Raw genomic sequence first — 27,233 nt, forward strand, 5'->3', positions numbered from 1 at the left:
CACAGGTGGAGGGGAGGAAAATTATTGAAGATGGCGATAGAGAGTTTTCAATGGAAAGAAGACTCATATTTGGTTAGACCATGGCAATCTAACCCTCATAATCCTTGAATCATAACTGGGAAGCCCAATGACTATCTGCTATCTAAAGTAGCTCATCTCATTGATGAAAGGAAAAATCTATGAAGCATTTTGGCAAACATGTCGTATCCACATTGGGTACTGGTACTTCTGCATATGTATCAGGTGCACGAAACATATACTCAAAAATTTTCTTCTTAATTTTTGCCGTACCTTAGACGTACCTAAAATATACTCATGTCGTATCTCAAACGGAATAGAATTTTCTTCTATACAATGGTCAAGTTAGTTTCATTGGACTTGTTTTTTATGCTTAGCAAGCTTTTAAAATTAAACTTTGGTTTGTAAGTTTTTTAATATAATGGCATTTAATTTTGGTTTATACCCAACCTTTGGAATGAAATGTGAATTGTAGGTTGGATCTAACAAAATAATTCATTTAACTAATTTTTGCATTACTTCAAATTAAAAATAAATATTTTTTTATGAACGTATCCAGTTGTAGTCGTACCTTACTTTTTATAGATTTTCCCTATTGGCATACGTGTATTATACCAGTACCAATACCCATACCCATGCCCGTGCTTCATAGGGAAAAACGAATGGAAAGTTGAGATTGTGAGGGAAATAAATTTCAAAAGGATGCAGAACTGATTATTAATTGGTTTGCCAAAACATTATGATATTAGCAGAGCTGGTGCTAGTGATGGAGAACAAATGAATTGGAAAGGAATATGGCATATGAAGACTTAGGATAAAATCAAACTGTTCATCTGGAAATAACTTGAGTAAGAGGAAAGTTCCATTTGGTGAAATGCGTCTAGTGTGTGGACTTCAGCCTAAAACTGTTACCAATCTGATTTTAAGATGTCTTGGCACAGTGAAGGTTCGGTTTGTTAAGTCACTAATTTTTTCAAAAGCCTAAGTTGTTAGGAAATGAGCCCAACAATGTATATCAAGCTGTCTAACACCCTCCCTTTCGTGCACCCCCATCTTGCACATAGAGAGACAAACAGAGAACCAAACAGAAGGAGAAGCAGACAACCAAATAGAGAAAAAGAAATCAAACAAGGACCGAATACCAAATGTCAATAAAGAGACTTGAACTTAAGACCTCTTTCAACCAGAGCTCTCATACCATGTTAAGTCACCAGTTTTCCCAAAAGCCTAAGCTATTAGGAATGGACCCAACAATGTATATCAAGTTGTCTAACAAGTTATCAGGTGAAATACCTTTTGAACTAGGAATGCTTAATTGTGTCCGCGCACTAAACTTGTCTCACAATCATTTGAATGGACCAATCCCAAAAACTTTCTCAAAATTTGGTATTTGGCCCCCGTTTGATTTCATCTTCTCTGTTTGGTTGTATGCTTCTCCTTCTGTTTGGTTCTCTATTTGTCTCTACACGTGCAAGATGGGATTGCACGTGAGGAAAGGTGTTAGACAGCTTGATATACATTGTTGGGCCCATTCCCTAATAGCTTAAGATTTTGGGAAAATTGCTTACTTAACATAATATCAGAGCTCTGATTGAAAAAGGTCTTAAGTTCAAGTCTCTTTATCGACATTTGGTATTCGGTCCCCATTTGATTTCTTCTTCTTTGTTTGGTTGTCTGCTTCTCCTTATGTTTGGTTCTCTGTTTGTTTCTCCACGTGCAAGATAGAGTTGCACATGAGGGAGGGTGTTAGACAACCTAATATACATTTGTTGGGCCCATTTCCTAATAGTTTAGGCTTTTGGGAAAATTGGTGACTTATCACGGTTGTTGTATTGCCATTTTAGATCAGACTTGAAAATCTCTTGAACATTGAGTTTGCAAGTTGGTAGAAGAATATTGGGGATTTGATCAGGGACCAAAAAGGGCAGAAATTATGGATCTGTTGGCTTGTATCTGCTAGTTTATTTGGAAAATCAAAAATTATTGGGTGTTCAACAACATATGTAGTGAGTTTGACCAGATTGCTCCCTAAGCTGTAGAGTACTAGCAAGAGTATGTTCATGAAAATAGCAATCATAATGGGAGGAAGACACACACATGCAGAGGTGAGGATTCAATCATGGCAGCCCCCACAACCGGGCCTAATTGTTTTCACTTTATGATCCTAGCCTCTTGTCGCTTTCTAGGCTAGGTCTATTTGTTTTCCTTGTTGTGAGGTTTTTGGCCTGCCCAACCATGTCTATGTCTACATGAGCCTTTTGGACAATTTCTTGAACTTCATTGTATATTCTTTTGGTAATTAAACACTAACCCAAAGAAAAGGTTCAAAGGGGTCTAGTGCTAAGAAATACAATCAATTTAGGGTTATTATTGTTAATACTTTGTGAGTTGCTCGTTGTCTTATTTCAAGAGATTGAAGCTTGGAAGTGTTTGGGTAAGAAGGGGGCTGCTTGGTTGACTAGGTTGTTTAGCAAGATTTTGTTAACTAGGAACATGCCAAATGAGTGGAGGAAGAGTATTTTAGCGCCAATCTATAAGAATAAAGAAGATGTCCAGAATTGCAACAACTAAAGAGAAATCAAGCTAATGTGTCATATAATGGAAGTGTGGGAAAGGGTGATGGAACGTCGATTGTGAGATATAATAGAGGTGTCAGAGAATCAATTTGGATTTATGCCTGGTTGGTCAATAATGGAAGCGATCTATCTTTTGAGGAGAGTAATAGAAAGTATAGAGAAAAGAAAAGAGACATTTATATGGTGTTTATCAATCTTAAGAAAGCATATGATAGAGTGTCGCGGGATATAATCTACTGGGTGTTAGAGAAGAACTGGGCGACAAAAGATTACATTAATGTGATTAGGGACATGTATGAAGGGGTGGTAACCACTATTAGATTGCCTGTTGGAGAGACAAATGAATTTTCAATTACTGTAGGGTTATACCAAGGATTTACCTTAAGTCCTTATCTTTTTACTTTAGTTATGGATGAGTTAACGAGAAATATTCAGGATGATATGCCATGGTATATGCTTTTTGCAGATGATATCGTGTTGGCAGATGAGGCTAGAGAAGGAGTTAACACAAAGTTGGAGACTTGGAGAGAAACACTTGAATTTAAAAGAATTCAGATAAGCAGAACTAAAACAAAATACACGGAGTGTAAATTTAGTAACAGTAATAATGAAAGCAGAGGAGAAGTGAAGATTGAGAACCAAGAGCTACCTAAGAGTGAACATTTTCATTATTTAGGGTCGATTATCACAACGGCAGGGGAAATTGATGCGGATGTGGTCTATAGAATTAAGGCGAGGTGACTTAAGTGGAGAAGTGCGTCTAGAGTACTGTACGATAAACGAGTACCCATTAGAATAAAAGGAAAGTTCTATAGGATGGCTATTAGACCAGTGATGTTGTATGAGACGGAGTGTTTGGCAACCAAGAAATAACATGTAAATAAGATAAATATTACTGAGATGAGGATGCTAAGATAGATGTGTGGTAAGATTAGAAAAGACAGAATTAAGAATGCGTTTATTCGGGAATGGGTAAGAATAACACTGATAGAAAATAAGTCAAGAGAGAATAGATTGAAATGATTTGGTCATATGCAACGGAGACTAACAAAGGCAGTAATGAAGAGATGCGATGCAATAACGGTAGAAGAAAGTGTTAGGGGACGGGGTAGACCTAGATTGACGTTGGCTAGCATAGTAAATAGAAATATGAACCTACTTAATTTGACTAACAAAATGATCTTTGATAGAGCCGCATAGAGAAGAAGGATTCATGTAACCAATCTCATTTGATGAAATTTAAGGCTTGGTTTGGTTTGGTTTTGTTTGGTAATGACAAGTGATTTCATCAATAAAATTTTGGATAAATTACAAATACAACCCCTAAGATTTGTTTAAAATACAAATTGCCCATGTGATTCAGAAAATTACATCCTGCTCCTTAAAGTTTCTAATTTCATAACAAATAGTCCCTTTTATTAATAAATCATCAAGTCAATTAATAATTTTTAATAATGTTAGAAGTATATTTCAATTAATAATTCAAATAATTTTATTATTGTATAGAAGAGCAGTTAGGAATTTTATTTTTTTAGTTAATTTTGTTAAATAAAAAATTATGACAATGGGGTTTTGTAATTTTCCAAATCATAGGAAGCAATCCATATTTTAAGAAAACCTTAGGGGGTGTAAATTTACCCTAAAATTTTCCTATCTATTGCCCCCCCCCCCCCCCCCAAAAAAAAAAAGGGGATAAAAATGAGGTAGCTATTGGTTTTGGGATTATAATGTTGTGATTACTGTTATTGGTTAAATTTTGATGTGGAAGCTTTCTATAGCCCATAAACCCATAAATCTATGTCCTACTAATGGGATTTTTTGCAAAATTGGCACTATTATAGGATTTTCTTTTCCAATCTTATTGATTGTTTTGTTTCGTTTTTTCTCTTTGTATTTCTTTATTTGTTTTTCATGTTTTCAAAAAGTAAAAATAATAATGAGAAGTTTGAAACAAAATTGTTATCATTTTTTTTGTAAATTCAATTTTTCAGAATTCAAAATTTAATTTAAAATTGTTTTCTAAAATGGGTTGTTTTCAAAAAATGTTTTACAGAAATTTATTTTGGTGACTTTTCATTTTCTTGTTTTTTGAGAACAGAATAGTTTTCAAGAACAAAATCAAATACAACTTCCTAAATAAACAATTAGGTAGCATTTGGTTTAATTTTCAAAACTCATGATTTGAATCAAAATTTATAACCAAACAATTTTTTAAAATACAATTCAAAATTACTTTCGAAACTCCTTTCTTCTCTTTTTTTTATTATTATTAATCAATCAATCAATCGCTTTTTCTCTCTCATCTCTCATCTCTTCTCTCACATTCTCATATTCTATACATCAATCAATCAAAAAAAAGTACAAATCATCCCAAACTATTTTTAAAACTCATAACTAAACAAATTTTCTTTTTTCAAATCATAATTCAAAAACTTAAAACTCAAAACACAACTCTACACTCAAATCATAATTCTAAAACTAAACCACGCACAGCCTCAATTATTAAAATCATAAACAATTATTTTTTTTTACTACATATGTTTTCCTTTTTCTTTTCTCTTTCTGATCCTACCAAGAAAATCATGTACCGTAGCTATGAGCTAACAAGTTGAATTCATTTATTTGCTCAAAATTCATGTATCCCAACACAATGTAGTAAAAAAAATGTACTCAGTTTAGTCCTCTTTTCTCTTTTCCTTTTCCTTTTCCTTTTCCTCTTCCTTTTCCTTTTGATATTGGCTTCTTTTCTTCAGAAAAATGTTATACACACTGCTTCATTCAATGCATTTCATATATTATACGCACAAGGTAATGAGAGTCTGAGACTCCCCAACTGAAATACTTGCATGTCATAATGATGATAATGATAAGAACTTAGAAGGCAATTTGGTTGTCCACTGACTTAAAGAACCTTACAGTCCTTGCATGCAGATGCAGTTTCGCAGATAACAGCTCAAAGGCAGAGTTAGTAGTGTTTTTTAAAATATAATCCAATATAATACGGATCCTCTTCACATCGTCCAGTCTTGCACATAATATAATTGATCTTTCAGTTTCATTTGGCCAATCAATAAATCTCAAACCCAACATGTCAGCCACTTGATCTTGAATATTTTTAATGTCTGGTTGCCAAGACACTATAGCCATCAGAATCTCATCGAAAGCTTGTCCAATTTAGCATTTTTTGCCAATTTCTCTTAGCAAAGTTGTCTTTCCAACACCACCCAATACCATATATTCTGATGAAGTTGATCGTGATTCAACATTACGAAATTTGTGGTCTCACAAGTCACAAGCCTTTCAGAGGGTATGAATTCTATCCCCAAGGGTCATGCAGAATTGGATATGTTATTGAAGTTGCCTTCCTATCCATAGCATTTTAGCCTCCTCTGTTTTCTCTTTTTCTTCTTTTCCTAGCAGGCAATGTGTGGCCAAATCAGAAAACCACCTATTGAAACACTATCGTTCACAGTAATTCCACATTCCAGAAACACTTTAGCCCTTCCTATGAACCCATTAAGTTTTTCAATCTAGTGTTTGGCATCTTCTCAAATTTCTTCTCTAGTCCTTACTGGTAGATAAATGGATCCTTGAATCCAATCTCTCATAGCCTTTAACGTTTCAACTCTGCTTCTTAGACTTTCTTATTTCTTTTGATGAATGACATAATTGAATTAACACTTAACTGGCTCTACCAATATTTCAACAACTTTTAAACCAATGGAAATCAAAATATCAGTCATGTCTCAGAAAAAATATTGAACTAGCAACATTTGAAAATTAATTACTGGTATTAATAACAAGAAAACTTGTGTCTTGATCTACTTCTTACACTTAATTTTTTGATTGAATTTTTTACTAGTGACATGTGAAAACTTTAAACTCTATGGTAGCTAAATCATATGGACAAGCTTGTGCAAAATAGTGTGGTATTAAGTGGTGTATATATCAAATATCTATGATAAACTGTTGTATGCCATGGGATTAGTTGTGCATATTTAGTAAGTCATTAATGCCGTGATTTAGAACTTTAATATTATGGAAATGAGGGAGAGAAATTTTCAAGCCTATTATTTGCAATACAGCAATACATCAATGTGTGGCACAGATTCATTCTATACATGAACCCCACAATACACCAATTGAATCTCCAGAGTCCTCTATTCATGACAATTTTCTTGACCTATTTTCATGTAAGTAGAGTTTCCCTTTGTAATAAGACTACACAAAACTAGGAGTGCAATTAGTCCTCACACTATTCTAGTAACTTATAACACTTATCCTATAAAGCAAAGGGGTGTTACTTTGATTTGATTTGCAGGTTGAGCAAGGAGTGATGGTGGTTGGGGTACTTGGTGGTGTGGTGGTGGCAGCGCAGCAGCGGTTATGGTAAGGTGGTGGCAGTGGCAATGTGGTGGTAGTAGGGGTGACATCAGAGGTGGTGGTGGTGGTGGCAGCGGCCGTGATAGGGTGGTGGTATCGGCAGTAGTGGTGTCATTGGTATGGCTGGTATGTCTCATTAGATCCAGAAAATGTTCTCCGCTTCTAGAAAATGAAAAACATTTAACACCCAAATTAACTCATCTCCTGATAACATACGAAAAATGTCTTCTATTAACTTTTATTTTCCGTCATACTAAATGCTAGAAATGCGAAAAATGATTCTCTTAAACAAACTTACGTTATGAATATTGAAGAGGAATTTTTTGCCTTTCTTTCTTTCTTTTATTTTTTATTTTTATATGGACAATATGATGTTATTTGGAGCACAATTTAGAGCTATTTAATTCTTTAGATACTACTATAAAAATAAATACAATAAATAAAAAACTGCATACTAAGATCACTAAAAAAAACTACTATTCTTGAGCTAAGTTGTTTTTTTATATGTTTACATATATGAATTGTGGGTCACGCAAATTACAGCTCACATGTCGAAGGTAAAGAAAATGCCAAAAAATTCAGTTTGGTAAGCAATTCAAATTATAATTCCACCCATTGATTTGAGTGTGTTGTTTGTTTTGAGCTTTCAAATCATAATTCTACACTCATATCTCAAAACTCAATTCAAAAATAATCATTACTTTTCAAAACTCATAACCAAATACATAATTCAAAACTATTTTCAAAACTCAATTCAAATCAATATTTTAATTTTTTAAATATTAAAATATTTTTAAAATATTTTAATTTTGTTAAGATTTTAAATATTTAAATATTTAAATATGTTACAATTTTTTTAATTTTTTGAATATTTTTAAATATTTTAATTTCAAAATATTACAATTTTAATTTTTTAAATTTTAAAATATTTTATAAAAATAAATTCAAACTCTATTTTATAAAAATATTTTAAAATATTTTAATTTTTTTGTTATGTATTTTGTTACGATTTGAGTGTAGAGTTATGAAAGTAGTATGGAGTTTCGAATTATGTGTTTGGTTATGAGTTTTAAAAATAATTTCTGAATTGAGTTTTGTTTTATATGTTTGGTTACGATTTGAGTGTAGAGTTGTTTTTAAATTTAAAATATTAACATTTTAAATTATTTAAATTTTTACGATTTAAATTTTTTGAATATTTATTTTAATTTTTTAGATTATTTAAGTTATTTAAATATTTATGATTTAAATTTTTTGAATATTTATTTTGAAAAAAAAATTATTTCCTTTGTATTATTTTCAATTAACAATTGATTAACTTCACATGTCAAATCAAACTTTCAAAACTCAATTCCACACTCAATTCAAAACTTAATTCAACACTCTATTTAAAAACCATAACCAAACAAATTTTCTACACTCAAAATACAATTCAAACTCTTAAATCATATTTACAAAACTCAACCAAACGCAACAGAATTTCATGTCTCTGTTTGATGAATAGAATGCAATGCAACTCAGCTCATGTGGACATACAGTTAGCATTTTACACAATTCAACTTAGCTCAGACATACAGTTTTGCTTTATGAACAGAATAAGCAATGGACTACATTTAGCATTATTTATATATTCAAATTCTTAGTTAAATTATTAAAAAATGGAGAAACTAGAACTTTAAGCATACCTCTCTTTCTGTAAACAATTAGGCAAAGACAAATGGCTGCTGCAGGCTTCACAATGGAGACAGAAACCTCAATAATCTATTGTTAAGAAGAGCAAAACATTTTTTTTCTTGGTTTGATGTATCTTCACACAATATTTGATACTTTGCTTCCAGGGAAGAAAGGTGGCAAACAACATATACCCGCTCCTCCTTTTTCTCTTTTCCTTTTCCTTTTCTTGAGAAAAATCTTATACACAGAATTGACTCACTGAAATTTCATATAAATAGTCAAAGGCAATGAGTCTCCCAAATTGAAATGCATGCACAAATAAATAATGATGATGATAAGAAGTTAGAAGACAAGTGGGCTGTCCAATTACAGAACCTTGCTAACAGTTTAGTGGCACAGTTAACAATGCCCTTAGAGTTACGAGTGAATGGAGTTGGCCTGCAATTTTACTGCTCTGTTCTAGTGAAATAATCTATTCCTGCTAAATTTGACAATAAATCCCAATTGTTTTGTTAAGGGTGTTGTTAAATTGAAACTTACTACCGATTATATATATTATGTATATATATAGATAGCACTCTTCGCATTGGGTGAGAACATAGAATATAATCATTAAAACCCCAACTATCATGCAATCAAATAAAAGAAGACCTGTTCCCACATTTTCCTTTTGTTGGAACAAGGCACAGTAAGGATTGGTAATTTGGTCTAGTAAAACAGTATATAATATAATTACCAAACATCTATGACATGAAGGATATGTAAATGGGAGTGAACAGGGTAGTTTTTGCTAGCTCTATCAATCCAAGCAATCAAATCAAATGGAATAGGAGTGTTAGAGTCGAAAAATAAAGTACAGAGTTTCTTCTATAGATTCTGAAGCAGTAGGAGAATGACCACACAAGCATGAGTGCAAAGTAATGTACAATACAATCGAGTAAATCACAATGTACAACTTAGATGACTAGTTCAAAGCCAAACTCAATGTAAACTTGACCTTTATTTGAAGTAGAATCCAAATAGAGCGAAGTGAGGCTCTTATCCAAATAGTACAATCTCAGCCTGGCAATGCTGCAACATAAAATCAAATTAATTATAATACTTGTGGAGGCAACATAATGTACACCAATTTTGAATAGCACACACACAAGCTAATAGGAGTGCATTAACAGAGCTGCCATTGAGATGAAGTTAATTAGTTTCATCAGAGTTGGAACCTGCCCAAATCTTTTGCAACCGCTATCTTGACATCTGCATACTAAAAACCCTCTTCAGAAGCAGCCTCTGTGCAAGCAAACTAAACTCTGAATTCACTATTCACCATTACTGAAATGATCAGAAGTGATTATTTGATGGTTCTAAAATGTCAACTCGACTGAAAAAGCCTTTATATTGTTTTTAGTCTAATATTCTGGTGGCCGTACCTAGCATCGCCTCAGTCTAAGAGCCCTGGGCTGTTCTTCAGCATATAATGTGTAAGTTTGTGTGTGTGTGTGTGTGTGTGTGTGTGTGTGTGTGTGTGTGAGAGAGAGAGAGAGAGAGAGAGAGCACCTGGACATTGAAGTGCTTTTGCATAATCAGAACATTATCCCAACATCATCCAATTTGATTGTCTTCAATTTTGGTGTGCTGTGGACACTGGAAGGAGTGGCAGAAGTAAAAGTCTTCATTTCAGAGCAATCTTTCAGAATTACTCATCCAAGGATGGCCATTCAAAAAGTAGAGCCCCCGGTGCAGAAACTACTGAGATTTGAAAGTTGTTCAAGATTTATTGAACTTATCAACTATAGCTTCTTGTTCTTCTTTCTCTAGGCATTTCTTTACAACAATGTCCTCCAACTTCTCCCAGTCATATCAAACCAAAGCTTCTATTGAGATGTTAGCATCCTCAAGAAACAAAAGACAAAGCAATAAGCAGGACTCGGCTTCCTCATCCTGTAGGTAATCATAGCTCAACTTAAGACTTCCATACTCTTCTCGATCAACACCTTCGAAGGTTCTTGACTATGAAGCACCGACACTTCAAAACAAGTGCCGTATCCGTGTCGGACACACGGACACGGAGGGGACATGTATGGCACACGCCACATGACATGTCCCCTTATTTAATTAATTTATTTTCAAGGGACACACTAGGAACATGCCAACTTGTCTTCTCCCCAATTTTCTTTAGTGCTTTTGATCAATGTTTGATGTTGAATGTTTATTAATTTTTTTCTTATACTTAAATACTTAATAAATCATCCATAAACTATAAATGTTAATTTAAAAGTGCTTTTTTTTTAAATATTGCATTAGAGTTAGTTTTTGTTAATATTAATTGTTTGTGGATGTAATATTAAACTAGATAGTACATAAAAATAAATGAAAACATATTTTACTGGCGTGTTCCCGCCATGTCCGTGTCCCCATTTTTTTGAAACGCCATGTCCCGTGTCTGCATCCATATCCATGTCTGTGCTTCTTAGGTTGTTGGCAATGATTTTCTAAGTTCATAAGCTGCCTCTTTTCATTTTTTGTGAAAATCGTTGTCTCTCATTGCCCTTCCAACTATGACAAATGGTAAGGCCAAACCTTGACATTCACTGTGAAACAAATGTGGGGGAGTCAACAACATCACCAGCATTCCTTCTAAACAAGTCCCAAGATCCTTTTTCAGACAAAACTTGAAGATGCATGATCTTTGTTGTTTGCCATGCTTTTCCACATAAATTTTTTTTTGGGGGGATTAAGTACAAGTTTTTTTTGTTTTTCTCAATAATTTGACATGTGCATCTAGGACCTCATGAAACAACTATCTTATGATCTGATAAAGCATCACATCCAGCAACCCTTACTTGGGAAGGAATGGCTATTAAGAATTTGAAAACTTAACAGTCAAAAATACTTGACTAAATGAACAACCATCCATTGAAGATATAACTTCTGTTCCCGCAAACTGAATTCTATGGAATTCTTGAAAATTTTATATCTTTAGTCCACTTCAAATGAAATGTGGGGCTAAGTCGTACAAAGTGAAATCAGTGGCATATCCAAAGTGTAGTGGATGAATAGAATTACAAAAGAAAGAAATAAAAAATTTAAATATATAAATAAATAAAGAGTTATAAATTCAGTGACCTCCTTATTGATATAAGTAAAAATGTAGTAGTAATTACGGTGTATAATAGGCTTTCGTGATGAATATTGTTGGGTATATCTGCACTTATGAGGCATTGGACAGCAGCAGATTGGTATCAAATAATCTTAAAAAAGGTACAACAACGAGAAGGTGTATAATCATAACATAAATAAACCCTACTACAACGTAATCATGGCTTAAGAGCAAAATTACAAAAGCTTCAATAAATTATGTTAAATGCGGTGCCTCATTGACAAACACTTCTTCCATACATCTCTCATCAGAAAACCATTGTCATTACCTTACAACAAGCATATAAAAGTAGGGCAAAACTCACAGGAAAAGACTCTCATTCAGTCTCTTGGCTTCAAGATCATGTATTCACTCCAAACACAAAACCATTGCTGTATGAGGGAAGATTGCTAGAAGGTCCATTATTCCTCACTGGTGAGCGGAACGGATTCGGTGTCACAGGTTTGAGTAATATGCAGTCCAGCACTCCGAAGAACTTGTTTAGCATTTGCATATGAAATTCCAGACTGATCAGCGAAGGAAGCAGGAACACCCATGGACTTGATTAAGTTGAGGGCTCCACCCCAACTTGCATATTTCTCTAATCCACAGTTGAGTGCAAAACTACATGAGGTGAGGATAGGTAAGTGGCTTCCTCCTGATAAAGTCCCCTCACAAGATTCACCCTTACTCTGCTACTTATCCCTGAAGTTGTCCCTGACAAATTCATTGGAACTCCAGGGCCCACCATTACTATCTGTATATTGCTCATCCCATTAAGAAGATGACCAATCTCAGCAAATGCTGGCATCCAATCCAACTCCCCTTCAGGCCCATGGTAGTGAAGAATCACCTCTTTGCCTTTGAGCAAAAGGTTCTTTGAACTGATATTGAGTGCTGTTAATATGTAATAGATTGTCAAGGGGTGGGAGAGAATGTCTGCAACAGGGCTTGACATTGGCAGCGATCGACGGTTATAGTACTCTGTCCAACCAGAGAGAAGGATCGGACTCGACATCCCATCCCCTAAATGATTATGAAAAGGTGAATCACGAGGGTACTCATCATCATCCAGCCCACCCGATGAATCCCAAAGTCCACCATTAACAGGAAGTTGACCGTAAGGGATGTGGGACTGGCAACTGCACTTTCTCCTCCACATCCCCTTGTGGTGGATATCCAATGATTCAAGCCATTTACATGGCTGAAAAGCTGAACAAGGGAAGACAAAGAATTTCATTGCCAACTCTTCTTCTCGTTCCATCATTGCCTTGCAAAGGCCACACATGCCTTTATGTGTTTCCTTCCAGTGCTGCTTCTGGCAAAGAGCACTGCAATAAACCACCGCACGACACCAGTTGCAACACACAGATTGTTCTCCGTGAACTTCTTTCTCACACATTTCACAATGCCTCAATCCAACACAAGAGCTCACTTTCACATCTACAAAGGTCTCCTCCTTGGGTGGTTCCGCATACTTGGCGGGGGCTGAGTTAGCCGTTGAGATGGCCTTTTCCTCGTATCCCTGACCAGGTGGATGTGAGACTGTCACTGCAACAAGATCATTACCCTTGGACATTTCAGGAGGCCATTGCACATCAACTGTTTCAATGAATGGTTCAACGTGCAACATCAATGACAGGAAAACGATCAGTACCTGACACTTCCAACGACAAGGACCTAGTCATCTTCTTATTCGATGAAAACATCAATGACTCAAGCTCGTAAGTCACTCTCAAGAGCTCGACATTTGGAACCCCGAATCGTCTCTCTAGAACCCGTCATCCTCCGTGCATCATTTTCCGATCTAAACATATGAAACCCTAAATCCCCACCATCCCCTCCTACAAATTGAACGCACGAAATGGCTGTTTCTTTCCACAAATTGCTCTGAGAGAGATAGCAAGTAGGCATTCTTCCCCTCTTCCACTTATTTTGGCGAATAACACTTTCTATCATCACTCCAAATCATGACCCCTACCACTTTTTGATTGATTGTATATAATTTTTTTTTTTTTTTTTTTTTTGTCTTAAGAAAATAAAATATTTAATATAAATATACATGTGATGTAGCATGGGTCTTTTCTCAAAATAAGTCAAAATACTAATCTATTTCTTAAACTAAATCTGGTTTAGTCGAAATTCTCAAAATAAGTTGAAATGAAATTCTCAAAATAAGTTGAAACGTTATTACAAAACATATTTACACCATATTTCTGGCTCAGGCGGCGAAAATAAATAAAATCATAACAGCGTGATTACGAATCACGCTTTTAATTAAAAAAACATGATTAGAAACCACGCTTTTAAGGAAAACTATTTTGTTAAGAAAGCGTGGTTGTAAATCACCATTTTAAAGAAAATTTGGTTTTTAAATAAAGCGTGATTCGTAATCACACTTTTAAACTAAAACCGATCCACAACTGTTTATTATTATTATTATTATTACTATTATTATTATTATTATTCAATCCACATTCTATAATTCACTCATCTTATAGATCTCTATATATAAATTATTCATATAAAATATCGTATTGATAAACAATCTTAGATACAAAATTTTATTATTTTAATATTTAAAAATAAATTATGTAATTTTGAAATTATGTTTCGCATCCATTATTTTTTTAAAAAATTATAAAATTATATGTACAATTATCAGATCAATTTGATATTTACATAAATAATTTATACATAAAATTTTTAAAAAATAAATAGCATGAATTGTCTAAAGAATAGTGATTAAAAGCTCTAAAACTAGAGTTCTAATTTAAGCTGTAATGATGTGACATAAAAATAAATAAAAAGAAAACCACAAACAAGCAAGCATAAGCATCATATCAAAAATTATTAGACTAAGATTTTACCATTGAATCAATGATCACCACTTATGACTTTAAAAATATAAAAGTAAAAAAAAAATATGAAAAAATGTAAATTAAATAGTTGCTTAATTTACCTGATATTTTTTAAATTGTTATTTAAATATAAATTTTTAAATTAAAATTTTATTTTGTTATATAATTCAAATATAATTTAAAAAAGATCGATGATGGACAAAAATAAAAATAACAAATAAAAAATTAAAAAAGAAGAAGAAAATAATGGCCTCGAGACACGCACTCTCCCCAGAGAACCCTTTGCGCAGTTTCGGAGAGATTTTGTCGGGACTTTTCCCAAACTAAGCCCCTATACTAATTTATTTCCCAAACTAAGTCTACTTTTGCGAAATTTTTGAAACTAAATATTTGTTATTCCCTTAAATATTTGTTGCCAAGAAACATTTAAATAAAACTTCACACAGCATATACAAAGTATCTAATTTGCTAATTACTACTGCGAATAGGAAAACAAAATAAAGATATGACTATAACACTTATAACACTTTAGAACGACGTAACTAGTTCAAACATAAGCATCCCACAAAAATAATTTGTGTAAACATTCAACATAACACAGTACATAAAATAAAGCGACGAGTACAATACTTAACAGCTACATAGACAAATATTAAACAAACCTTTCACAAACTCATGTCGAAAGAGTTATTTTAACACACACAACATATAATTATGGATAACCTAATATAATTTAGTAGACAGATAGACGCCTAATCCTCGCGCAAATCGGCAATCTTAGAGTCTGAACAATTAGAGAGCTCAAGGTCAGAAAGAAGTGCAGGATCATCCTTGATAGCCTTGATAGCCGCAGCATTTGGTGCTGTTCCGTTCTTCTTGGTATCTGACTTAAGTATAGATACTTTCATATCGCGGGCTGACCTACGACGCATTTGAGAAATCTCACGTCGAAATCTTTCACATAGTCGATCAACATTATCTGGATCTTCCTTTTGGATCTCAACTGAATGTGCTTTCGGCACCTTCAATCGATTTTCCCGACATAATCTTTCCATTTGCACTCACTCTATAAAATAGTGCGGGCCACTTCAGAAGTCTAGCGTCTGCTAAACCATATCCTGTTTGATTATTAGATAGATCCTCCACGAAACCACATGGATCTCGATAGTACTTGGGCATGACAAAATGTCGCTTCCCCAACCTATCATAATAAGCACAAGAGGCATCTAACAAAGCAAATTGTGTTTCATCGTCAGCATCGCCACTTCCCCTTCAAGTTCCTCTTCTTCGGCATGAACTCTCACCTCTTTCGAAGTTCCTACCCCCTGTGAGTCCCCTTCCCGTTCCTCTTCCTCGTCGTGAACTCTCACCTCTACGATTCCTACCTCTTGCTGTGAATCTGTACTCCATTTATTTTTTTTCAATAGATGAACGATAGTTTCTTAGGGCGAACTGAGTGGAAAGGTTGTGTGTTTACCATCACTCCTTCAGTCCTTTATATAGTTTTTTTTTTTTTGATCAGCAAAGAAAATTTTCATTAATCAATATGAAATTAAAGGTACAAGAAGATGAAATGCACTGAGAGAGATTCGGAAGGTACAAAATACCCCTACTACTGCTACTCGCAACCATACAACCAACCCCTTGGCCTCACGATTTTTTTAAAACAAAAAGTTAAGAAGGACTTTAGTCCTTTATATAGTTGTTTGTCAACACTATTGCCATGTGGTCGTATTAATGTGACTTAGATGAGTTCTGAAATGTGAAGAAAAAACAAAACATCTAAGTTGCATTGCACAAAGTCACATGTATCACTGCATGTGAGGAAAAAAGTCAGAAAGTATATAATTTACAAAGTCAGAAAGCCACATGCATCACTGCATCACTACACAAAGTCACATGCATCACTGCATCTGAGGAAAAAAGTCACATGCATTACTGCATCGCTGCACAAAGTCACATAGTATCTGAGGAAAAAACAAAGCATACAATTTATTTCGTCTGATAAAGTCACTGCATCACGTTTGTTAAAAGTGTGTATTTCAATGTGTAAACATATTCTGGAATATATGGGAAAATGTATTGGGATTATAATTTTTTTGATCTTATTATGGATACTTATTAACAACCCTTAGCATGACCTACAAATTATTATCTATAATATACTATATTGTCTCTCATTTTTATAAATACCGCCATCCTTAAGATTATAAAATTACGTCGTCCATATTTATCTGTCAATATGATATGAGTGGATCCCTACATTATCATTCTTAATAATAATAATAAGTTCAAAATTAAAATGAGTGGATCCCTACATTATCATTCTTAACAATAATAATACATTATCATTCTTAATAATAATAATAAGTCTATCATTTTAAAACAAAAAGTTTAAATTCAAAATTATGTAAAAATTGGGATCCAAAAAATTTATACATTTGATACTAAGTTCAAATTAAAATATTCTTAATAAGCCTCACTCAAATGGAGTCCAAATCCAAAAGGTCCAAAATTATTATTGTCTGTGTTGTTCTAATGTCCCCAACCATTATTTTTGTACCTATATAGATATAAAAAGTAAAATAAAATAATTCACTCTCACCTAAAGCAAAAGTTCCAAGGAAGAGTCCATATGTGTTTTAAACTTATTTCTTTAAGTTATTTTGAAAACCTTGTTTTAAAAATATAATTTTAAATTTAAAGTCATATTTTAAATACACAAATATTTTATTTATTTATTTTTTTAAATTTATGAAACTGTTCACCTAACCTTTATTATATTTTACTCCCCTTGCGTGTTTCCCTCAACCCACTATGAAGGTCCCATGACTTTTGTGCTGTTTGATAGGAGTGTAACATACTTGGGACTCATGGTTGGTTTTGAGTCAGATATGGATGGAACCATCTCATGGTCCAACTAATTGAAAAGTGTGTATTATTTACGTAATGTGAATAAATTTATTATCTGTTTGGTACAGGTTTTTACAAATTCGAATTTGATATTAAAAAGCATAAACTATAAGATTCTTATTATCTGTTTTACAAGAGTTTAAATTTTTTATTTTTTATTATTTTTGTGAACATTTGTCTGACAATCAAAAAATAAAAACCCTACAATTCAATTCTGAATTAAAAAATAAAAAATAAAAAAAACCCTAACCCTAATTTGTGAATTCAAATTCAATTGAAAACCCTAGAATTGGGTTAGGGTTAGGGTTCAATTTGCATTACAGACTTTGGGTTAGGGCTAGGGTTCAATTTGAAATCCTAGAATTGGGTTAGGGCTAGGGCTTGAGCTACGGTTCAATTTGTGAATTCAAAACCACAATTTCAATTCACAAACCCTATTCGGCCCACATTGATATCAATTTCAATTCACAACATTTTCACATTTACAAATCCTATTCTACCAACATTTTCATCAATTCACAACATTTTTACATTTACAAACCCTATTTTACCCACATTGTACCCACATTCACATTTTCACAAGCAAAATCAACACATATAAAATTCAAATTCAAACTGAGAGAGAGACAGACAGACAGTGTACATACCAAGAGAGAGAGCAGAGAGCGACCCACAGAGTGAGAGAGCACAGAACCCACGGAGAGAGAGAGTAAGAGCAGAGAACCACGAAGAGAGAGAGTGAGAGCAGAGGGAGAAATAGAGGGAGAACTGATCGGGAAAGAAAAAACGAAGTTAAAAAGCGTGGTTGCAAATGAGGGGGTGGGCCATTTTATATAAGTTTTAAAAGCGTGGTTACGAACCACGCTTTCTTTAAAAACCAAATTTTATTTAGAAGCGTGATTTATAACCACGTTTTCTTTACAAAAAAGTTTTCTTTAAAAGTGTAGTTTCTAACCACGCTTTCTTTACAACATAGATTTCTTTAAAAGCGTGGTTAACCTCGCTTTCTTAATTAAAAGTGTGATTTGTAACCACACTTTTATAATTTTACAAAATTAGCACGCCTGGGCTAGAAATATTGTGAAAGTGTGTTTTGGAATAACGTTTCAGCTTATTTTGGGAATTCCGTCCAAACTAGGCTTAGTTTGGAAAATAGGTTATTATTTTGGCTTATTTTGGGAAAAGCCTCAATGTAGCATAGTTGACTTAATGATAACTCAATCATTATTAGGCCGTTAAGGTAATCACCTAAGGTCACACTTTTGGAATTCAACAACTTGAAACCCAAAAAAAAAAAATCCCTAATCAAAACCTAATATAAAATTTATTAAGAGGCATAAAAACAAAAGAAAAAAAGAAATCCATTGTTAGCATTTTCTTTTTTCTTTTTTATTTAAAGAAGACATTATCTCAATCCACTAGGTCTCTTCTATCTTTATCCAAAGGTTTATACTAAAATTTGATAAAAATCTCCCAAATAAAAATAGAACTATTCAAATGGTTATAAATTCTACGTATTGTAGGAAGCATTACCATGTAAGTAGTTGCTAGAATATTAAATAATTTATAATCTCAAGTTCAAAGGCATTCGAATTTTATTTTATTTTTTCGATAGTCAAAGGCCTTCGATAATGAAGGCATAAATCAACATTCATTGTAAAAGGCCAATAAAAAGAAATTTTTTTTATCCATCAACTTAACTTAACACTTAAAAATAAAAATAAATTCTATGCACGAAAGAGGACAATATATTAAATTTTAACTGCAATAATAAAAGAAAACAATAAATTTTACATTAAAAAGTGTAATCTATATAAAATAATTTAAACTGTTATTTAAGTGTAATAAAGGGCCTCTCTATGCACAAAATTCATGCACAAAAATATACCTAGAAAAATAATATGTGGTTAAGATTTAACTCTTATGTAATGGAGTCCACATTTTGAATGAATCTTGACCGTATATTAAATTTTTTTAGTATTTTTAAGTATACAAATTTTGTGTATGTAGTATTGCTCTAAATATAATTCAAAATTACTAGAGATAACTTATTATCTACAAACTAAATTATCAACTACTCACAAGGATGAGTTGATAATTGGATTTGTAGTTCATTCAAAAACGCAATATATCATGAATTTTTATCTTGAAACTTACTCCGAAACTGAAGTGTATGATGTAAATTTAAATTTACTTGAATATGGATCATACAAACACAATGAATATATACTCCCTTGATTTACTAGTTTATTAGTGTTATCGACAAGGACTCAATTTAATTTACTATAAAATAAATAAATAAACATTGCCTCATAAAGTTTTAATTGGTGGAGAGGTGTAAGGGGACACATTTTATGTTAGGGATGAGGGAATAACATGAGACTAAATAGTTGATCATTGGCTTGGAGTATAACCACGTGGTCTTCCAGGAGTATTCAATAATTTCCCTATATATATGTTAAATGTGGTAAAATATAGAAGTACCTTTACGTGGCTTTGAAACAGTTTTGCACAAATTGATTCAAGTCCATCCCCTGTAACGTTGTCTCGGATTCATCCAATCTAACCTGGTTCAGTTTTGGTGTGCTGCCGGAAGTAGTGGCAGCGAAAGTCATCATTTTGGGGCAGTCTCTCACTCTAAGTATTTCCAAGGATGGCCATTCAAAAGGAAAGTCGTCTCCTCCTGTGCAGAAACCACTTAGGTTTGGAAGGCATTCAAGATTGATTTCTTTGAGACTTTTGAAAACCATCTTGTAATCCACTCTCACTTCTTCTTCACGCCCTTCGTTTCGCTTCGCAGCAACAATTTCCTCCATTTCTTCACAGCGACTTACCCAGAGCATTTCAAGTTGATAAAGAGCTTGAGCTATGGAAGGTTGGAAGACATAATGGTACGTGCAAACCATTATATTATTTTTTTTAAACAAAACCTAGTCTACTTGCAAATTTGTTTATACTTTCTTAATTAATCACTACATCATCATAGAAGCAATGCACCAAATGATTAAAAAAATATCACATGTGAAAATTAACTCATTTCACATAAAAACAAATCATGGTTATATTTTCCTTCACATCAATATATAGAAAATACAGATGACTATGAAAACCAAAAGTTAAAAAAGCCATACACTTCACAAAAAGTTCCATAAAACAAATTCAACCCATCTGCCAGACCAAAAATCCTGGCTGGCCGTTGGAAACAAGAAAAACAAAAACAAAGTTTAAAAACTCCTTCAAACAAAAGGAGGCCTACGAACACGCGTAGAACCTAGAAATCAGACACAAAAAAATACCCAGAAAAACAGTGTGGTCCAGATTAATTTAAAATATTGAATCCACAATACAACAGTTGAATGTAGGGCACATTGTTTTTCAGGATATTTTTCTGTGTCCGAGTTCTTGGTCCCTAGCATTACTCACAAGTCAGAAAACAGACTCAAAATTTCCCCGTCTAACCAAATTTGAATCCACCAGAAGGAAGATTGGGCTGGGCATTTCCGAAATTGAAACCCTGTTGATTTCCATTGATTCCGTCTTGAAGAATTTTTTCTTCCTCATCCTCCTTGGCCCAGTATCTCTGTAAGATCTTCACAGCCTTCTCATAGATCTCGTTGTTGTCATGGGTTTGGAGATTTTCAATCTTATCCAATCCATCACTTTCATCAATTGTTTGTGCATATAAATTAATTCCATTGTTCATTCCCCCTTCTTTGTCAGCCTCACCCACCTTCAAAATGTTCTCAAGCCCCTCGAGGCACACAGTCACAATCCTTGGGTCTGGACAGATTAGAAGATCGCAAAGTGGCTTAATGCAACCTTGACTTGCCAAGAATCTGCAATTGACACCGATTGAATATGAGAACAGGCCTCAGCCCAATGCATTATTTTGCCAAATTTAGGTGGACCCTTATCATGTGGATATGATTAAGTGAAAGGACCAACTGAATGTTGTTTATTCAATGAGGAAATTACTTGTAAGTTCAATAATCAATTATCATCAGAAATCCAACATCTAAAGTAATTCAACCTGTTGCTTTGGCATTTAATGACAAGTGACCTACTACTATGATGCTATTCTTCGTGATTTACCAGAGTTATGGCTCTGGATAGAACAGGATGGGAAGATTACCACTGTAGTAGGTATCAAGTAAAAAAAAAAATCGGGCACTGCAGACTTGAAAGATTGTTACTTAGATTGTAGTTTGAAATGAATGAGAAATGGGAAATGGAAAAAGGATAGAGGAAAAGGTGAGTGAAGAAAAGCTAAAAACTAGGTCTGAACATAAATGCAGATAAGCAGCCAATTTAACCATACTGGCTATATATGCAGAAATCGAGATGAGAAACAAACCGAATCTGATCATGAGATCCTCGAGAGGTAGCATTTGAGATAGCCCACGCAGCCTCCTTCTTGATGTCAAATTCTGCATGTTGAAGAAGGTGTACCAGAGGAAGGATAATATTTGCTTCAATAACAGCCTGTTCCCACGCCAAAAAAAAAAAAAATGCAACAGATTAATTAGGATAATCCATGCAAACAGAATAATAACTTTTGTCACCACTAGCTAATATGCAAAAGTGTATGCCATTGGCACATTATGCCTTTTCCTACAGTTTTTCCAATTCCCAAAATGCCACCCATTTACTCCTTTTGGCAACTTTGTAACAGATTGCTTCCACCATTATAGCAAAAGACAGCACAAACACTGCTACAGCTGTTGGCTTTTGTATCCGATTCACCTCATGACATTTTATAAGGGAACTACGTAATTACTTAGTAGCAACAAATATAACATATTAAAATCTTTTCAGGCAAAACAGAACAAGAGTCGTTTCATACAGAAACAGCTATGATGAGTGTATGTTCCTCTCTTCTTACCCAAATTTCTATCTCAAAATCTCCCAAGACAAATCACGATATAACTAGGAAAAGATTAACAATAAAAACAAGTTTAACCAACTGACCAGATGGACTAGAAAATCAAATCCTTTCTTACAGAACTATTAGTATAAAAATGATTTCAGATTAAGCAAGAGCTATATTGAAAGGATTAAAAAATGCACCATTGCTCACCAATAAATTGAGGGTGTTGATACAACACAAAAGAATCATGGTTGACTAACATAACACATGCAATGAAAGAGAGAGATTGATACAAAGCTGGTAATATATTCATGGTTGGCAACATAAAATATTCTTCTGAATGAATGGATATGCAAGGGAATCCACATACCTGAATTTGACTTCCATTCCCAGCAGTGATATTTGAAATTGTCCAGCAAGCTTCTTTCTTGATGCTTTTTTTGTGATTTTGTGTGAGAAGTTGGTAGAGACAAGGGAGGACATGGTTCTCAATCACAAACTGAAACAAATAAAATGAGTTATTTCTCAGTGTGAGGAAAAGTATATCAAGGATGTGTGTGTGTGTGTGTGTGTGTGTCTGTGTGTGTGAGAGAGAGAGAGAGAGAGAGAGAGAGAGAGAGAGAGAGAGAGTTTCAATTTCCTCAGCACTACCATTCCACTAAAATGCAGTTTTACTTGCTAAATACATACACAAATTTCATGACAGCATTCAGCATTTCAAAATTCCAGTTTCCTAATTAATTCTTGTTAGAATAGGTATTCCATAAAGCTTTGTGATGACATCTTTTAAGATACATCTATATAATATATGTATATAAACACATTGCTAATGTACCTTATCATTCAAGAGTAAAGAATCAGTGACTTATAGGATACTCTTAAAAGAATAATTAAACATAATTTCTTCCCACGTACAGTATAATGTATGCAAGGGCTACTGCCCCACAAGAACTAAAAACTTGTCCATCATCCTCTGCATTCATCATCATTTCTGAAAGACTGTATAACTGCACCATCCAACCTACCAATCCCTACTAACTGTAAAGAAATTCTCAATCCTAATCCTCCTAGATTTATTTTGCACCGCATAGGTAAATTAGTGAAATGTTACGTAAAACATGTGAAATTCAAGTATTATTTTAGCCAAATTCGCTGACTGACATACGGAATTCCTATTTGACCAGTCCCTAACCTCCATGAGTAAAGACTCAAGGTAGTAATTAATGCCTTAGCACTCACCGTGTGCGGAATGTGCAGAAAGAATTGAGCTTGTGACCTTAGAGTAGAAAAAAAATAATCTCATCATTTGGTTGCCACTTACACCTTAACAAATATAGTACTTTTTTATTTACTCTTAACAATCTCTTATTCAGATTGCTTTTCAATATTGATTATTAGTCAATTTCATAAATAAATAAAAAATAATAAATAAAAATAAATACAAAGTACTTGAAAGTATGTATAACATATTATATATATGTGTGTGTGTGTGTGTGTGTGTGTGTGTGTACATTTATATATACGCTCAGAGATACTATTGCACTTCCACTCCACGAATCAGTCACTTAAGGTAAAATATCTAACTGCACCACTGATTGCCTCCTTCAACAGACAAGGATGTCTCAAAAATGAACATATTATGCCTTTATTATTGTGTTTATTGATGATATCTTGATATACTCCTGTAATAGAGAGAAACACATGGATAATTTACGTACAACATTACAAACTTCGCAAAAAAAGCAGTTGTTTGCCAAATTAAGTAAATGTGAGTTCTGGTTGGATAGTGTGATAGAGTCTAGCTCATAGAGGAAGAGTATGCGCGCTAGCATGCAAAAAACCCAAAAACGCCTTTAAACGCCTTTAAACGAGCTCCAGCAGAAAGGATTAATCTTGCCATAGAGGAAAGAATGAATCTCTTCAGACTGGAACGAGATAGCCAGATCTGGAAGGTAAAACCCTGACTGTTTTCTTGGGCATGTGATAACTAGGGATGGAATTTTTATTGATCCTAAAAAGGTGCAAGCCGTAACAAATTGCAAAAACCAAACTCTAATGTTGTGTTTGGTTGGGAGATTTGGGAAGAAATTTGAAAAATGAAAATGAAAAGGAAAAGGAAAAGGTGAGTGAAGCTATGTGAAATGTAGGTATATTTTATTCATATTTCACCTACCTTTTCCCTTTCCTTTTCCAAATCCATTCCCAAATCCCCCAACCAAATACAGCATAAAGAGAGAAATTTTATAAACCTAGGTAGTACTAAGATGTATTACGATCTTAGGGAGCATTATTGGAGTGGAATGAAAAAAGAGATGGCTGAACTTGTTGCTCATTGTTTGGTGTGTCCACAAGTAAAAACTGAGCATCAACGTCTTACAAGTTTGTTGCAACTTCTTCCTATTCTTGAGTGGAAATGGGAGAATGTCACAATGGATTTTGTGGTTGGACTTCCTCACTTGGTCCCAGCAAGGCTATGATTCTATTTGGGTGATTGTGGATAGATTGACCAAATCAACCTATTTCTTACCTGTTACGGTTAAGTATTCTATCGACAAGTATGCTACATTGTATGTTGATGCTACATTGTATGTTGATGAGACCATTCTCTTGTATGGGACTCCAATATCTATTGTTTCAAAGAAGGATCTTAGATTTGCTTCTAGATTTTGACCCAGTTTACAGCAAGCTATGGGGACTACCTTGAAATTTAGAGTTGGTTTAGGAATAAGCTATTTTAGTAACTTCTTTGCTTTTTGGCTAAAATATGAGGTGAAAAAAATAGTATGTTTGAAATGCTTTTTTGTATAGTTCTTTGGCTTTTTGGCCTTTTTAGTGGCTTTTTGGCCACTATTTGATGTTGCCAAACTTACCTTTAGTTCAACTTTTCATCCCCAGACAAACGGATAGTCTGAAAGGACTATCCAGACCTTGGAGGATATGTTGCAGTCTTGTGTGTTGCACTTCAAAGATAGCTGGGATAAGTATTTGCCACTGATAAAACTTGCCTATTGTTAAAACCTACCACTACCACTACCACCTACTACACCTACTCCACCCACTTCACCTACACCTACCACTACCATTACCACCTACTACACCTACTCCACCCACTTCACCTACTACCACCTACTCCACCTACTACTCCACCTACTACATACCTACCTCCTCTAATCTTCTATATATAGGACTCTGTAGAAATTTAATGTATAAAGAGAAATAGAGAGAATTAATTATGTATAGAGAAATAGAGAGAATTGTATTATTAATTGATATATATTTTATTTCTATTACAATGATTCATGATTCCTATATATAGAAGAGGGTGAGTGTGTAGTAGGTAAGGAGTAGGTGAAGTGGAGGTGGTAGTGGTGTAGTGGGTTAGGTTTAGTGGAGTAGGTGAGGTGGTAGTGGTGTAGTGGGTTAGGTTTAGTGGAGTAGGTTTAAGTGGGTGAAGTAGGTGGAGAAATTTAATGTATAAAGAGAAATAGAGAGAATTAATTATGTATAGAGAAATAGAGAGAATTGTATTATTGATTGATATATATTTTATTTCTATTACAATGATTCATGATTCCTATATATAGAAGAGGGTGAGTGTGTAGTAGGTAAGGAGTAGGTGAAGTGGAGGTGGTAGTGGTGTAGTGGGTTAGGTTTAGTGGAGTAGGTGAGGTGGTAGTGGTGTAGTGGGTTAGGTTTAGTGGAGTAGGTTTAAGTGGGTGAAGTAGGTGGAGAGTAGGTGGATTTTAACAGCCCCCCGCAAACTCAAGGGGGATAGGAACTAACCAACTTGAGTTTGGAGAGAGTAACAAAACAAGAAAATACATAAAAATAAAAGAGGATAGGTGACACTGTATGGTCGTGTCAGACCATTGGTGAAGACACTGGATGGTGGTGTCATAACGTTGTAGAGGACACTGTATGGGGGTGTCATAACGTTGTAGAGGACACTGTATGGTGGTGTCATAACGGTGTAGAGGACACTGGATGGCGGTGTCAGACCGATGGAGAAGACAGTTTATGGGGTCATGTCGGACCGTTGTAGCAGACAATGTTGTGATAGTTGTTGTGACAGTTTACGGAGTCTTGCTGGACCCTTGTAGAAACTAACCGAAATCAATGTCGGGACAGTTTACAGAGTCTTGTCGGACCCATGAAGGAGCTAACCGGAATCAATGTCGGGACAGTTTACAGAGTCTTGTCGGACCCATAAAGGAGCTAACCGGAATCAATGTCGGGACAGTTTACAGAGTCTTGTCGGACCCCTAAAAAGTCGCACCCTCAAAAGGTGTGCCCAATCTTTCAAAAGGCGTGCCATCAAAAGGCGTGCCCAATCCATAAAAAGGCGTGCCATCAAAAGGCGTGCCAAATCCATAAAAAGACGTGCCATCAAAAGGCGTGCCAAGTTGTCGGCGAGCGCCGAGCGGCTCATGATGCGCGTGTCTGCCTCTTCGTCAAGGTCTTTATAAATCGAAGCGGAGGCTGAGGCTGAGGCTGAGGCAGAAAACCCGCTAAAAAACTCTGAAAAAAACTCTTCGTGTTGCTAAGAGAGATAGTTCCTTTTGCTGAGAGAGTGTCTCTAAGAGCTGCAAATCTTGAAACACTCTGCAATATTCGGTTGCCCAGAAAATGGCCTCTTCGTCCCGTAGTCTGCTCACTCTCTTTCCAGACCTCAATGAGTCAACAAGAGAGAGAACTGGTGCGGTGGCCAGTGAACCTCAACCAAACACCTCTGTGTTTGCTCCGTTGAACTTTCCGATGCGGTCGGTGGAGCAAAAAATGGCGGTGCAAACTGATATTGAGGCCAATCA

The 27,233-nt window shown here is 34.5% G+C and overlaps 3 protein-coding genes and 1 long non-coding RNA gene across 6 annotated transcripts in view; 1 reads left to right on the forward strand and 3 right to left on the reverse strand.

The window, feature by feature from the left end:
* The window catches only part of LOC114318589 (disease resistance protein At4g27190-like), a 157,598-nt gene that overhangs the window by 95,706 nt on the left and 34,659 nt on the right, over positions 1-27,233 (reverse strand). The window contains exons 9-11 of one of the 2 annotated variants that reach the window (XM_082886962.1): positions 22,796-22,924; positions 21,913-22,040; positions 20,579-21,394 (exon numbers count right to left, since the gene is read on the reverse strand). The exons of the other annotated variant lie outside the window; for it this stretch is intronic. Coding sequence (XP_082743088.1) covers positions 21,013-21,394; positions 21,913-22,040; positions 22,796-22,924 — 639 coding nt within the window. The 3' untranslated portion in view covers positions 20,579-21,012. Of the gene's footprint in view, positions 1-20,578; positions 21,395-21,912; positions 22,041-22,795; positions 22,925-27,233 lie in introns of those variants that run through there. 2 annotated transcript variants of the gene reach the window in all.
* Positions 11,867-13,776, reverse strand: LOC114302621 (uncharacterized). Of its 2 annotated transcripts, XM_082886969.1 has the most exons (3): positions 13,442-13,776; positions 12,539-13,335; positions 11,867-12,470 (listed from the first exon to the last, which is right to left on the reverse strand). In XM_082886969.1, exons 1-3 carry the CDS (start codon positions 13,491-13,493, stop codon positions 12,207-12,209), a joined length of 1,113 nt encoding a protein of 370 aa, XP_082743095.1. In that variant the 5' UTR covers positions 13,494-13,776; the 3' UTR covers positions 11,867-12,206. The 2 variants fall into 2 exon arrangements, with proteins under 2 accessions (XP_082743095.1, XP_082743094.1); XM_082886968.1 differs by having other exon boundaries at positions 12,539-13,774.
* LOC145799506 (uncharacterized) lies at positions 20,045-20,464 on the reverse strand. The gene has a single exon (XM_082889098.1). The coding sequence runs from the start codon at positions 20,462-20,464 to the stop codon at positions 20,045-20,047; it is 420 nt and encodes a 139-aa protein (XP_082745224.1).
* Positions 25,403-26,359, forward strand: LOC145798639 (uncharacterized). Its single transcript, XR_014339909.1, has 2 exons — positions 25,403-25,826; positions 26,053-26,359. It is a non-coding gene; the product is annotated as an uncharacterized LOC145798639 (long non-coding RNA).

The sequence above is a fragment of the Camellia sinensis genome, chromosome 9 (genome assembly GCF_055761805.1).
Source record: "Camellia sinensis isolate YWXY chromosome 9, ASM5576180v1, whole genome shotgun sequence".
NCBI classification, from domain to species: Eukaryota; Viridiplantae; Streptophyta; class Magnoliopsida; order Ericales; family Theaceae; genus Camellia; species Camellia sinensis.